This window comes from Pleurodeles waltl, chromosome 6 (assembly GCF_031143425.1).
Source record: "Pleurodeles waltl isolate 20211129_DDA chromosome 6, aPleWal1.hap1.20221129, whole genome shotgun sequence".
NCBI lineage: Eukaryota > Metazoa > Chordata > Amphibia > Caudata > Salamandridae > Pleurodeles > Pleurodeles waltl.
In genome coordinates this window covers 1049054441-1049070523 of record NC_090445.1, presented here as the reverse complement: position 1 = coordinate 1049070523, position 16083 = coordinate 1049054441, and the positions used below count along the sequence as shown (strand labels likewise).

The 16083-nt window shown below is 44.9% G+C and overlaps 1 protein-coding gene across 1 annotated transcript in view; it reads left to right on the top strand.

Annotated features, from left to right (window-relative positions):
* Positions 1-16083, top strand: part of NPHP4 (nephrocystin 4) — a 952546-nt gene that overhangs the window by 231679 nt on the left and 704784 nt on the right. Inside the window, exon 4 of the mRNA XM_069239971.1 lies at positions 11599-11771. Coding sequence (XP_069096072.1) covers positions 11599-11771 — 173 coding nt within the window. The remainder of the gene's footprint in view (positions 1-11598; positions 11772-16083) is intronic.

Here is a 16083-nt window from a genome sequence, read left to right as displayed (position 1 = left end):
TTTCATGTTGCCTGAGGATTTTACTGGAGTTTGCTAGAGGGTTGTACATCTTGGCATGTCTTTTACCAAACATAGATCAATGGCATATTCTTAGTGGCTATGAATGGATGGGGATGTTAAGCTGTTCGCTGAGACCTATCCAGTGCTTATTTAAAAAAAAAAAAAAAAAAAAAAAGGAAAAACACAAGACAACATGCCTTTTTCGTCTATGCACTATGCATCCAAGTTCTGGAGCAACATCGCTGTATCCATTAGGACCACAACAAACCTGCTCCAGTTTAGGAAACAGATTTGCCGCTTTCGAGGAATAGACAGAGGTTTTGCTTGTTCACCTACAACAGGATCCTCAGTCCTATCGTGGAGCAAGATCAGGCCTCCTTCTACAAAGTTGGTATATGATGGAATCCTGGACAAGTTTGGCAACCAAGACATCTGACAGTTTGGCTTGCAGCTAATAATGACCCACTGCAGACCATATTGTCAGATGTCTTGTTATTGTTTTTTCTTTGGCCCAGCAAGGGTGTGCACTGGGCATAATTAAAGTTAATTGTTGCCTGTTTTGGCTTTTTTGCGTTTATGGGACCAACAATCCTCGTTCATATTGCATGCTGTGATGAGAGATTTCTCAAAGGTTTAATCCACATTTTCCTTCGAAACCCTTTGTGATGTCACAGTGGGACCTTAATTTGGTTTCCACTTTTCTTATGTCTACACCTTTCAAGTCTCTGCACAGCCCTCATTTATCTCTCCTTACCATTAAGACTGTCTTTCCTATTGCAATAACCGGAATTCTCCATGCAAGTGTGGTCCAGCTTTGTCAGTTCAGTGACCCTACACCACATTCTTTTCAGAAAAGCTGATGCTGAGGACTGGAGCAGTGCTTTCATCAAATGTTGTGACTCTCGTTCATGTTGGACAGTCCATCACACTTCTGATGTTCTTTGCTCAGCCTCACCCCTCCAAAGAGAAGAAGAGGTGCAATAATTTGGGCCCAGACTAGTGCTGACTTTTTAAATCCGTACCAAAGAACATTGGGTGGACGATCAGTTCTTTGTGGGTTTCTTTGAGGCAAAGAAAGGGAAGGCAGTGCAGAAGAGGACCTTATTTAGGTGGGTAGTCCCCTGCATTAAGATCTGCTATGTGTTGGCCAATAGGCAACCTCCAGAAGGATTGAGGACCCATCCCACCAAGGCCAAGCCTGCTACCATTGCACTGGTACGTGGAGTGCGTGTCCTAAATATTTGTCAGGCTGCAGCATGGGCATCTGTGCACACATTGACAAAGTATTGTTGCCACTCGACAACCAAGTCTGACAGGAAAGGCATTTTGGCTGTCAGTCCTGCAAGACTTTTTGGAATAAGTCATTCCATACAACCACCACCAGGGGAGGTACTGCTTTGATTTCTATTCTGATGGTAAGGAATCTGCAGTGAGAAATTTATATCAGAAGAAAAAGTTTCTCACCTTTGGTAACACTCTTATTGGTGGCTACTCTATCTGCAAATTCCTCATTACCCCCCTGCCTCCCCCTTCTGTTCAGTGGACTCCTTTTCATCTACAAAAGGTCACAAATAGGTTATGTCCACAGTGTGACAAATAATTAGTTTGTTGAACTCTGAGTCGGAGGGTGCTGACAGCATTAAGAAAGAAACTGACGTCCTCAGGCTTGTGTGGTGCTTAAATGTGGCTGCAGTGGTCACTTCCATGGGAGGAACATGGTTGACTTGGAGCCACAAGATGTCACCTAACGGTGCATAGTGGTGTTGCTGACAAATCTTCTGGATTCAGCCTTTCACCTGAGGATATTCTAAAGGTGAGGAATCTGTGGTTAGATAGTCATCCCCAGAAAAAGTGTACCAAAGATAAACTTGTTCAACAGAACTACTATTGCTCAATAGATTTTGGGCACATTTTGTCTGTGTTAGAATTTTGGATAAATTCAAAATGCCAGCTGTTAGTCCTGTGAATAACAGTTACACCCAGATTCCTAGAATATGTGCTCTAAACTTGTGAGTAATTTTATTAATGCATGTGAGAAAAGGGGTTGTTGGTTAAGAGGGGTGAAAAACCTACTCAAGCAATAATCACAATCTTTGTCAGGGTGAATCTCAAAAGTCACTAAATTGACCTGAGCTTGGCACAATAGCAATCAGGCTTAACTTAAAGGCACTGTGCAAAATATTTATGCAGCACACAAACAGTAATAAAGTGTAAATAGACCAAATGAAATCCAAAACTAATTTAGAAAAATAGAGAATATTGTAATACATGAAATGACACAACACCAAAAATAATTACATCCAATCAATAGAACCTGATTTAAGAATTTTAAAAGTTTTTAATGTGGTATGCCAGGTAAGAGATCAAAGTGCCAATCAAGGGTATCTTTTGCAAAAAAATTGGGTCAAGTCAAAAATCAAGGCTGACCGCGATGGAGTGAGAGTCGGATACGCAAGGTAGATTGGAGCTGGTCTCGCTTACCTTCAGACTTAGAAGATATGTTTTGAAGAAAAGTTTCTGAGAAGGTCAAGTTCAGTGGGACAAGGCAGCAGGTGGTGTCCGAGAAGGAGGCTTCATCGTCATGGAGATCCTGAACGGAGTTACAGTGAAGATTTTTACCATAGGACTTCGTTTTTTGGAAGTTAAAAATCTGCAGCTGAACAAAGCTGCAAGCTGTAGCTTATGAGAGATCCACAAGGCTGGTCACCTTCACCAAGAAGTCTCGCTGAACAGAATTTACTCCTTCGGGGAAGAATGTAGCAAGACCTATCACAAAGTCAGGCTGACCTGGATGTACTTTGGATGAATTGACTGGCAGGTATGTTCTGGTTCTCCTTTGGGCTCCTGGGCACTTTTTGGTGGAAAATATTTGTCTAAATGTTTAGGTTTAGGAAGGAAGAGCACCTCTAACACCGCTTCCAAGGATCCAGGACCTGGGGGCACTCACTCCAGAGGCCAGGTGCAGGGTTCAAGGTCTCTGGCACTTAAGTCCCTGTAGCTCACACAGAGGGCTTGCCAACTAGCCCTTGGAGTCACTTCTTGGGATCCCGGACTCAAGGAGATGGTCTAGTAGCCCTTCATGCAGGATTGCAGTCTTTTGGTACTCAAGGCAGGCCTCAAGCAGCAGGGCAGGTCCAGGAGTGTACTAACGAGGTGTTCTGATGATCCAATATTTATGCATGATGCCACCCTTTGAAGTGGGGGTATTTCCTATGCTACCCCACATAAGGTTCTGGAAAGTTTATTCCTTCCCCAGCCAAGGCTCCAAGTCCTCTGGGAAGGCAAAAGGCTAGGGCCAGGTTCTTTTGTTTGTGTGCGCTAGGCAGCCCTTTGAAGTGTAAGTTGGGCATGCTCTGCCCTCAGCCATCCTGTCAGGATGGTGTGAGAAAGTAGCCTCTTTCTAGCATGGCTACCCCCCTTTTTGCCCTGTTTGTCAGTTTTTGTCAGTGTGTTTTTACTGTGTCACTGGGATCCAGCTTGTCAGGACACCAGTGCTCATGGGTTGTGGCCTACTTGTCAGTCTGTTTCACTCTTTTCGGCAGTATGCTTAGCTGTGCCACTGGAGTCCTGCTAACCAGAATTCCAGTGTTTATGCTCTCTCTGATTCCAAATGTGTACTTACATACTGGTAACCCAGTATTCCACTCCAGATTTGGCATCCTGGACAACCCTTATAAGTCCCTAGTATGTGGTATCCTAGGTACCCAGGGCATTGGGGTTCATGGAAATTCTTATGGGCTGCAGCATTTATTTTGCCACCCATAAGGAGCTCATACAAACACTTCTTCAGGACTGCCATTGCAGCCTGAGTGAAATAGTGTAAGCACTATTTCACAGCAATTTTCACTGCACTAGGTCACTTATAAGTCATCTATATGTCTAACCTTCAGACCCTGAAATCTAGGTGCCTAGTACCTGTGTGTGAGGGCACACCTGCACTAGCAGAGGTGCTCCTTCGTCGTCCAGGGCCATTTTCCCGGACTTCGGGAGTGCGGGGATGCCATTATAAGTGTGCACAATATATAGGTCAATACCAATGTAGAGCTTCACAGTGGTAACTACGAATAGGGGCATGTGAGGTGTCTAACAACTGGGAATTGTACCCCAATACTGATTCCAGTATTGGTTGCCCAATCCCGTGCCCTCTGGGGGGGCTCCACCATGGCCCCTCAGTACTGCCATACCACCCTTCTGAGGTTTTCACTGCAGCCCCAGCTGCTGCCACCTCACAGACAGGCTTCTGCCCTCCTGGGACTTTAGTAGCTCAATCCTAGGAAGGCAGAACAATGCATTTCCTTTAGGAGAGAGGTGTTACACCCTCTCCCTTTGGAAATAGAAGTTACAGAAATGGGAGGGGTATCCTCCTAGAGCCTCTTGAAATGCTTTGAAGGGCACAGATGGTGCCCTCCATGCATAATCCTGTCTACACCGGTTCAGGGACCCCCACTCCCTTGTCCATCACCAGCCCTGTGGTGGTGCCCAGAGATCCTCCAGAGTGTACCTGGGTACTGATGGATTAACCGCTGACTTCTCCAGGAACTCTCCAAAACTGCAACAAAGAATCAAAGATGACTTTTGAGACCTTGTAACTTCAGCTCCTGCCAGCAACTGCAATAGTTTCCAGGTTGTGCATGCTCCGAGGACTGCCTGTCTTCATCCTGCACCAGAAGAACTGAAGGAATCTCACGTAAAGTGACAGAGTCACTTCCCTGCTTCAGCAGGCACCTCTCGCCAGCAACGACTGGTACTCTGGGTCCCCTCTCCTGATGACGAGTGTGGATCCTAGAACACAGGTGGTGGACTAAAGTGACCCTGACTTTACAAAGGTCCAGCTGTCCAAATTTGGTGGAGGTAAGAGCCTGTCTCCCATTGCCAGACAGTACCCCTGTGCACCACATTTTTTGCAGCTCCTAGGGCTTCTGTGCGCTTTTCCAAGAATTCCTTTGTGCACAGCCTAGCCCAGGTACCCAGCACTCTTTCCTGTCAAGGTCAGCTCCCTGAGTTGTCCTCTAGCGGCGCGGGATCCCTTTGTGTAGTGCTGCGACGACCACCATTTGCAACTTCCTTTGTACCCGTGCTGTGGGACTCCTGTGCGCACTGCCTGGTCTTCTGAGCGCTCCCTGAGGTGCTGAGAGCGCCCTCTGTCTCCCCCTCCTGGGTAGAGTCGATCTGGTCCTTCCTGGGCCCGGGCAATGCCATTTTTTGCGAAACGTGAGTTTTGCGTTTACAAAGGTGTGAGAAGGTAGCCTCCTTCTAGCATGGTTACCCCCATTTTGGCCTGTTTGTCAGTGTTTGTCAGTTTGTTTCTACTGTCTCACTGGGATCCTGCTAGCCAAGACCCCAGTTCTCATAGTTTGTGGCTGATGTGTGTTGTCAGTATGCTTGTCTGTGTCACTGAAGTTCTGCTAACCAGAACTCCAGTGCTTATGGTCCCTCTGTGTACCAAATTGGTCACTCTAGTTTAGTGACTTCATATACCAATTCTAATTGGCACACTGGACCCCCCCTTATAAGTTCCTAGTATATGGTACCTAGGTACCCAGGGCATTGGGGTTCCAGGAGATCCTTATGGGCTGCAGCATTTCTTTTGCCACCCATAAGGAGCTCATACCAGCACTCCTTCAGGACTGCCACTGCAGCCTGAGTGAAATAGTGCACACACTATTTCACAGTCTTTTTGACTGCACCAGGTAACATATAAGTCACCTATATGAATAATCTTCAGTTACTGAAGGCTAGGTGCAAAGTTACTGTGTGTGAGGGCACTCTTGCACTAGCAAAGGTGCCCCAACGTTGTACAGGGCCAATTCCCCAGACTTCGTGTGTGCTGGGACACCATTATAGGCGTGCACTACATATATGTTAACACATATATGTAGCATCATAATGGTAACTCTGAATATGGCCATGTGAGGTGTCTAAGATTGTGAAATTGAACCCCCAATCCAAATCTGGTATTGGGGGGCCACTTCCATGCCCCCTGGGGGCTTCACCATAGACTCCCAGTACTGGCAAACCAGCTCTCTGAGGCTTCCACTGCAGCCCCAGCTGCTGCCACCTCACAGACAGGTTTCTGCCCTACTGGGGATTGAGCAGCTCAATCCCAGGAAAGCAGAACAATGCATTTCCTTTAGGAGAGGGGTGTTACACCCTCTCCCTTTGGCCATAGCTATTACAGACATGGGAGGGGTATCCTCCCAGAACCTCTGGAAATGCTTTGAAGGGCACAGATGGTGCCCTCCTTGCATAATCCTGCCTACAGCGGTTCAGGGACCCGCAGTCCCCGCTCTGGCACAAAACTTGACAAAGGAAAGGGGAGTGACCACTCCCCTGTCCATCACCATCCCAGGGGTGGTGCCCAGAGCTCCTCCAGAGTGTCCCTGGGGGCTGCCATCTTGTTTCAGGATGCTCAGGGAACTCTGGCAGCATCTGAGTGGCCAGTGCCAGTAGGTGACGTCAGATACCCCTCCTGATAGGTGCTTACCTGGTTAGGTAGTCAATCCCCCTCTGAGTGCTATTTAGGATCTCTCCTCTGGGTGTTTCCTCAGATTCGGTTTGCAAGACTCCACCTGGATTCGTCTGCTTCAGCTTCAGCTTCAGCTTCTGACCATCGGATCAACCGCAGACTGCTCCAGGAACCGCTGTAACTGCAACAAAGTATCCAGGAAGGCTACTGTGACCTGCAACTTCAGCTCCAGCCAGCAACTGCAACAGTTTCCAAGATGTGCACGCTTTGAGGACTGCCTGTCTTCACCCTGCACCAGAAGAATCAAAGGAATCTTCAGTGGAGTGACGGAGTCACTTCCCTGCTTCAGCAGGCACCTCTCTGTGACGACGACCGGTACTCTGGGACTCCTCTCCTGTTGGCAAGCGTGATCCCTGGAACACAGGTGGTGGACCGAAGTGATCCTGATTGTCCACAGGTGCAGCTGTCCAAATATGGTGGAGGTAAGAGCTTGCCTCCCCGTCCTAGACAGTATTCCTGTGCAATGCATCTTCTGCAGCTCCTTGGGCTTCTGTGCACCTCTTCCAAAAGTTCTTCGTGCACGTAGTAGCCCAGGTCCCCATTACTCTATCCTGCGACGGACAGCTCTCTGAGTTGTTCTCTGGCGGCGTGGGATCCTTCTGTGTAGTGCTGCGATAGCCGCACTTTGCAACTCCTTTGTCCCCGTGTCCTGGGAATCCCGTGGGTGCTGTCTGGTCCTCTGAGGGCTCTCTGAAGTGCTGAGATCCCCCTCTGTCTCCTCAGTCCAAGTTGAGACCCCCAGGTCCCTCCTGGGTCCGGCCAGCTCCTCTTTGATGCAAAATCCGTTCTTTTGTGAACCAAGGCTTGTTGGTGGAATCCAGCAACGAAAACAGCCTGCATCCAACAACTCAATGTGGGACATCTCTTGCACCAAGCAGGAACCTGCAGCTATCTTCTTTGGTGCATTTCTGTACTTTTCTTCCAACCGGAGAATCCACTTTTGCACCTTCTTCCAGGTGGGCAGGGGCTCCTTTTCTTCCTTTTCTTCATCGACTTCTGGACGTGGTCTCCTCTCTCCACAGGTCTTCAAATCCAGGAATCCATTGTTGGTTGCTTGCAGTCTTGCTTGGTTCTTGCATAATTCTTCATAACTACTTGTAGTGTGTTCTGAGGAAACTTGCTGTACTTTACTCCTGCTTTCCTGGGCTCTGGGTTGGGGTACTTTACTTACCTTTGATGTTTTCTTACACTCTCAGCATCCCTCTACACACTACACTTACCTGGGGGGAATCCAACCCTCGCATTCCACTATTTTTGTATATGGTTTGTGTCCCCCTAGGCCCATTGCAATCTATTGTGTTTTTCACTGTTTGCACTATTCTATGACTGTTTACTTACCTGATTTTGGTTACTAGTGTATATAATATGTATAATACTTACCTCCAGAAGGAGTATTGCCTCTAAGATAATTTTTGGCCTTGTGTCACTAAAATAAAGTAGCTTTATTTTTGGTAGCACTGAGTATTGTCTTTTATTGTGTATAACTACTGTGTGACTATAATGGTATTGCAAGAGGTTTGCATGCCTCCTAGTTAAGCCTTGGCTGCTCTGCTACAGCTACCCTTAGACAGTCTAAGCTGCTAGAACACTGCCTACATTTCACTCACAAGGGATAACTGGACCTGGTATAAGGTGTAATTCTCATAGTTACCCACTACAAACCAGGCCAGCCTCCTGCACAAGGCTTTTTGGCGGAATCCAGTGACGCAAACCAGACTGCATTCATCCATCCGGCGTGGGACACCTTCTGCACCAACCAGGAACCTGCATCTATCTTCTTTGGTGCAACACAGACTTTGTCTTCTCACTGGTGGTTCTCTTTTGCACTTTCATCCAGGTTGGGGGGGGGGTGTTGGGGCTCCTGTTCTCCCTGGACTCTTCAGTGCATCTTGGACTTGGTCCCCTTCTTCCACAGGTCTTCAGGTCCAGGAATCCATTGTTGGTGTCTTGCAGTCTCTTCTGTTTCTTGCACTCTCTTCTATCACAACTTCTAGTGTGTTTTAGGAAACTTGCTGTGTTTTACTCATGCTTTCCTGGGCTCTGGGGTGGGGTCATTTTATTACCTTTGTTGTTAACTTACACTCCCAGTGGCTCGCTACACACTACACTTGCCTAGGTGGGAAACCAACTTTGGCAGCTCACTATTTTAGTATATAGTTTATGGTCCCTCTAGGCCCATTGCAACCTATTGTGATTTTCACTATTTGCACTATTTTGTGTCTGTTTGCTTGCCTGATTTTGGTTACTAGTGTATATTTTATGTATAATACTTACCTCCTAAGGGAGTATAACCTCAAAGATATATTTGGCATTGTGTCCATAAAATAAAGTACTTTTATTTTTGGTAACACTGAGTATTGTCTTTCTTGTGTGTAAATACTGTGTGGCTACAGTGGTATTGCAAGAGCTTTGCATGTCTCCTAGTTCAGCCTTGGCTGCTCTGCCTACAGCTACCTCTAGACAGCCTGGCTTCTATGCACTGACTACATTTCATTAATAAGGGATAACTGGACCTGGTATAAGGTGTAAGTATCTTAGGTACACACTAGAAACCAGGCTAGCCTCCTTCAGAAGGCCCATCCTTCCAACACCTAGTCCCCTTTTGTCTCACTGTGTAGGAACAATACACAGATCCCAACAGCAAAGCAATTTAAAGTCATGTGACCCAGGACACTGGCAGCAGGCACCAAATGTTTAGGACTCGAAATGCCAACTTTGCAAGAGTGACAGTTTTGGAAATGTGACTTACAGTCCCACTTTACCATTAAAGAAGATTTAAAATTACTGTGAGTTTGAGCCCAAACTTGACATCCCTATCTGCTCCCAATCAAAAGTTAAAACTTATTAAACGTATAAGGTAACCCAATGTTATCCAAAGAGAGAGAGAGAGAGGCCTTTTAGTAATGAAAAAACAAATTTAGACATTTTTCATTACTAGGCCATGTAAAACTAAAAAACTCATATCCTACTTTTTAAATGCAGTGCACACTGTCCTGTGGACTTTTTAGGGCTTACCTTAGGGGTGACCTATACAAAGTAGGAAGTAAGATTTAGGCCTAGGAAAGGGTTTATTTTGCTAGGTCGAATTGGCACGTTAAAAGTGTCATACTGTTTTAAAGGACTACTTTAGTGAGGTGGCACAATGATCATTTAATTGACAGGCCCTGGGTACATTTAGTACTGTATAACAGGGAATTGTAAGTAAATTAAATGCGCCAATCAGGGCTAAGACAATTTTACCATGTTTTACAGAGTGAGCGAAAGCACTCTAGCGCTGGTCAGCTGTGGTAAAGTTTTCAGTCCTAATGCCAACAAAAACAGATTCAGGAAACAGGGGTTAGGGGGTTGAATGGAAAGTTTTGGGGGGAGAGCACAACAAGTATGTCAGGTCTTACAGTGCATAGTAAACTAACAAGGGGTGAGTGATTAATTCAGCTGCGCCAGTGGAGTTGGTGGAGCTTTGGCCAGTTCTGACCAAATTCTGCAAACCTCTGCGTGACAGAGTTTTTTCTCACATTCGGCTTGCCAACAGTAAGTTTTTTTTTTTTTTTTTTTTTTTAACCATTTTTTGTTTAAAAAAATATAACAAGCATCAACAGTGATAGTAATACACAGTTGTCGTCACATACCATGTTGAGGTTCTTGAGCAGTATACTGTCTGTTAATAATGCAATCTATAGCTCTATACGTCAGGAGGAATCAACACATTGTACAAACATCCGGACGATCCAACCGATTGCGAGGGTGTATTTCCCCTCCCCCCAACTATAGCGTGTCACCCCCATCTCTCGCGTGCCAACAGTAAGTTGGTGAGTGTAAGCGAGATTTAGGGCCTCATTTTAACTTCGGCGGGAACCGCCACTTGGCCGCTCCGCGGTCAAAGGACCGCGGAGGCCATTCTGGCTTTCCCGCTGGGCCGGCGGGCGCCCGCCAAAGGGGCGCCCGCCGGCCCAGCAGGAAAGGCCCTGCAACGATAAAGCCGGCTCCGAATGGAGCCGGCAGAGTTGCAGGGGTGCGACGGGTGCAGTTGCCCCCGTCGCGATTTTCACTGTCTGCAATGCAGACAGTGAAAATCTTAATGGGGCCCCCAGGGGCCCCACGACACCCGTTCCCGCCATCCTGTTCCTGGCTGTAAAAACCGCCAGGAACAGGATGGCGGGAAGGGGGTCGGAATCTCCATGGAGATTCAGCCCAGCCAGGGGTATCCCGGCGGGAAACCGCCGGATCCCCTTTTCTGACCGCGGCTTTACCGCCGCGGTCAGAATGGGCTCTGAAGCACCGCCAGCCTGTTGGCGGTGCTTCCGCGTCCCTCCACCCTGGCGGTCATAGACCGCCAGGGTTGGAATGAGGCCCTTAATGTCCCCCAGCATTATATTTGATTGCTAGGACGGCACCTGGCGAGATTTCCTCAACTCAGGCAGTGGTGAACATTTGCAGTCAGAGAGCTGCTATTCAATCTACTTGAGCAGCAGCAAAATCTACTTGAGAAGCAGCGCACTGTGGCGCTCTGCGTGCTGCTGTTTGTGTTGATTTTTCAAGCAGAATGAGCTGCCAAATGAGTGCGAACAGAGCTACATACCTAATTGCGCCCGTTCACGAAACTACGCAGAATCTTGCTGATTTTTCATGTAACTAAGTAATTCTACGAAGTGAAACTCTGCGAGTTCTACTCACCCTTAAAAATAACAATGTGAGCGTTCTCAGGAAAAGCTTCATTTGTAAAATGTAACGTTTATAAAATGTTTTGGGAACCTTCTGGAAAAAAAACATGTTTTTCTTTCATTGTGTGGTATCCAACTTGATTTCATTGTAGACTTTGAATTCCCTGCCATACTTCAACTCTATGATTGCCTTTTTTTTAACGTTGAATCAACCGAACAAATGTTTATGTTTAGTTTACTCAAATACCTAGTTTCTATAAAGGAATTCCGTTTTTAAGTATTGGTGTGTCTTCCTAGAGTTATAGCTGAAGAAAGTATGCAGTTGAAGACAAGGCATGCACGAGTTCACTGTTTTTTTAGTGCAGACACCTGTAAATCTGTAATATTATAATCTTTTTTTTTTTTTTTCAGCCTGTATATTTTCACACGTCATTAAATAATATCAACGTTGTTGCTGTTGTGGAAATAGTGGCCCAGGGCACAAAAAATGATGGAACAAATCAGGATCTGTCCTGTGGATTTGGAATTCTGCGCCTTTTCAGTGACCAGTTACCAACAGCAGAGCCCGAGACACAGAACAAAAGGTATTTAATAGTTAATGTTGCAAAGGACGCCATTATTGTCCCTACGATTATTTCCACTCAGTGTGTTTTTAGGCAAATTCATAAATCATCTGACAATCATGGCTTGTGTCTTAACAGTTGTAAATGTGGAGTGAGTTCACAGCTTGAAAGTGAGGATGTGACCCAAATGAAAAGCTACAGCAAAGCACAAAAACACCTCTTGCACTTGTGCTCAAGCTCATGCCTTGGTCATTATTAGGTGTATAGCAAACAAACTGGCACATTACCTACAGTGTGTCCATTTCCTTTTCAAGAAGCATTTATTTAACATTATAAAGACACACTAATTTGAACAGTCAGGTTTCCGCAGTCTTCTTTTTCATTCTACCTGCAGTACAATGTGGTCGAACTTTCAACTACTCTAAAGTTTCTTACTCAAGATAATGTTCTCATGCACCGCATTGACTCTCCGGGACGCAGCAGAAGAGAAGCAGTATACGTTTTGGGAAGCTGCTACGTGATATTTGATAAAATGAACTTGTCATATGCTTACTAAGAAGAGGGTACAATCAATATGGTTTAACCAGGGGTGGCTCCTCCATTTGTGCAGAGTAGCACTACCCCCCCCCCCCGCCAGCAGCGACAGCTGCAGAACCTTTACGAGAAAATGATAATAAACTATGTTTATGTTTATTATTGTTTTCTTGTAAAGAGAAGGGGCCATGGGGGTGAAGAGCAGTGAGGGGGAGTACACAGCACTCCCCCTCAGAGCGCACGTGTGTTTGGCTGACCATCTCGACCGGCCAAACACACATGCACAGTAGGCCCTCTCAAGCCCAGCAACACAATTGCCATGCTGGAGAGAGCCTGCACAGGCTCCCAGTCTGCCTGGATGTGCCCTGGACGGGCGCCCCCAGCAAATCCTGACGCTGCTCTGAGCAGCGTCAGGATTGGCTGCAGGGCAGGCTGGTAGCCAGTGCCTGCAGTGACAAAGCGGAGAAGTGGCGCAGCAGCATTCAGATAAGTTTTTTAAAAAAAATGTATTTAAATATTTTAATGTTTATCCCCCCGAGCGTGCCGCCCCACCCCTTCCGCAAGCCGCGACTCAGTAAACTCCTCGCCCCATCAATAATATTCTAATTTCGAATGCATTGGTTTTGGTGTATTTGTGTGTGGTTAAATATGATTGATCTCTTGATTAAAATTGCGTATTTTCTCATTTATATTTATATTTGTTCACTCGAGGTAGTGGGAAATCTCACTCCAGGTATTTTGTTTGTAGGGATATTGCAACCTAAAGAGCACTGGGCTGGTAAAATTGACTAGAAAATAATGGGAATTATAAAGCACTTTACAGAAGGATTGCAGTTATTTTCAAAGACATATAGGATTAATTCTAAAGAACTTCGTGCTATTAGCCTTGATCTGAATGGAACACACTTTAAAGGCACTTTTACTATAGTAAAACAAATTGTTCCCCTGTTCACTTTTCCATGTAAAGTAGATATTCTCAGCTCCATTTTGTGCTTTTAGGAGATATTCCTCTTCTTCAAATGGACAAAATGGCCAATATGCAGATCTTTCAGGGCTCCATATTCCCAATAAAAGATATTTCCATTTTTTTAACAAAACCAATCACTGGTAGTATCCACGCACTCAGGTGTTGACATGCCCGGCGACATGCTTGCCGTTTTCTTCAAACCAAGTAACAGTTCAAGAGCCTAATGCATGCCCCAGTAGCCCCTCGAGAGCTGCCCTCAACCTTTCAGAGGAGCCCTCATTCAGCCTTTTGTCTATCAATAGCTGTGAGACTTGTGGACCACTCATCACAATCTTCAGGCGGGACTCTTAGCTTTGCGTTACACCACTGTAACAGGTGCTACCAGTTTCACATGTCTGCCAGTTAAAGACTAAAATAAACCCATAGCAGAAAGTGTTCATTAAGTTGCCTGAGTGAAGGTGTTTATGGACGTGTGCGCTAATGTTAGTTTCCAAGCATTATGAACATGAGGTCTTCAAGAATAAGAGGTGCAATCATATAAGCTATTTCATAGTCAACATCTTTTCCACACCTTGATGTTGACTCAGTAGGCAGAAATTCAGAGTATGCTTCTTTCTGACTGCCATTGTAAGCAGAGAGCTGTGTTTTAGTGAGTAGACAAAAAAGTGGAATCCATGGCCCAAAGCTGTGCCCGCACCTGTGCAGTCAGTGTAGACTATTGTATCTCATTGTCATTAAATTGTCTATTTAAGTAGTGTTATTGTGGTTTTCTTAGAACAAATCACATAGGGTGAGAATGTTGGTTATGTACATTTGCTTTGGAACATACGGAAGGGGACTCTTAGCCTTGTTGCGAGAAAAGAAGTCGCAGCCCTCCGAGGTGACTGTTGTATTTCTTCATGACTTAAATTAAGCTTTGCATCTACGTATCTTTCTGGGTGTTGTGATCACTACATTTGTTGGTGACAAGCTGTCACCTCAGAACAATGAACCCAGCAAGCAGCAAATGTGTGTCTACACTATCATATACACGCGATCCGAAAACCGGAGTGACTGATTACTTTCAAAAGGACTACGTGGATCTAAATGTTACCTCCGTATTCATTTTCCAAATAAGAACATCAGTGTGTACTACCGACACTGTCTGGCCTTTGAGATTTGCACTTCAGCACAAATCATTGGGGAGGTTTTGAATGCTCCACTCAGTGTAGAAACAAGAAGCTAACAGCAGCCATTTAGGAGGCATGCCCTTAGATTTCAATTTACAAAAACTATTTCCTATTGAAATAAACCTCAGCAAACCAACCCGTACTGAAATTCAATCTTTTTATGGTCATAGTGAATTCAGTTTGTTTTTATTGTTATTGTGACTTCACTTGTGTTTCGTGCCTGCAAAAGCAAATAGTTTTAGAGACAGTTAACTTCTACAGACGTGGAAACAAAACAGATTTGATGTTTAAGCAGTGGATGTGGGCAATTTAACAATTTTTCATTTGTTATGGGTATATGTTAGTCTAGAGTTTTATTTAGTTGTTCAAACCATGCAGTCTGTGAACCCTCCACCACCATTTCTTGAAAGTCCTGGAGAACCACACATACAATGGAAGCAATGGTATGGTGCTTTTGAGACATATTTGGGATCAATAGGACCAGCACGATTTAGACCTGAAAGAAAAAAAATATCTTCATTCAATTGCGTTTGAAAGGCATGCTATATTTAAACATCTACCGGATAGTCAGAATTTCAAAGGAGAAGAAATGGATGAATATGAAGAGGCTATAAAAATATTGAACAACAGGTTTAATGCTCCACCCAATTTAGTTGTATGTAGACATGAATTCTTCAAACGTGATCAAAGGGCCGGTGAAGATGTGGATAATTATATTTCTGCCCTCAGAACATTGGCTGCGGAGTGTCATTTTGGATCTTTGAACGATCAGCTGATTCAAGACCATTTCATATGTCAATGTGCAGACAGATCTATTAAGCAGAAGCTCTTGCCCTTAGACAATCCATCGTTGGTAGAGATTATCAAATTTGCAAAAAGCGTTGAGTCTTCTATCAAATTGACTAAGGAATTGGAGAAATCTATAGACAGTAAAGACAGTGTAGTCAGAACCAAGGAAGAAAAAGGGAAAACAGCCAAAGCATCTGTACAAAATATTACGCAGATCCAAATATACAATAAGTATACTAACCAAAGTAAATTTTTCAAGCAAAAGATTGTATGTTTAGTTGTGGTAATGCTTTGCATCAAAATGAGATTAAATCTTGTCTAGCCTTGGATGTTCGATGCAGGAGTTGTGGGACAATTGGTCATTTTGCCAAAGTGTGTCGATTTGGGAAACGTATGGGCAACAATGTCATGGCAGTTGTTGAAGAGAATTATAACACTGAAAGTTTATTGGATGAGATGAGAGATATGGTACTGGTGGTTAGTGATCACATGGTGAACAGTGGTGATCCCGAACAGGGCATTGGCCCTGATGTAGATGTACAAGTGGACAATGTAGGAGGCTGGACTGGCTTGTAGTGAGTACCAAGGGGTACTTGCACCTTGCACCAGGCCCAGTTATCCCTTATTAGTGTATAGGGTGTCTAGCAGCTTAGGCTGATAGATAATGGTAGCTTAGCAGAGCAGCTTAGGCTGAACTAGGAGACGTGTGAAGCTACTACAGTACCACTTAGTGTCATATGCACAATATCATAAGAAAACACAATACACAGTTATACTAAAAATAAAGGTACTTTATTTTTATGACAATATGCCAAAGTATCTTAGAGTGTACCCTCAGTGAGAGGATAGGAAATATACACAAGATATATATACA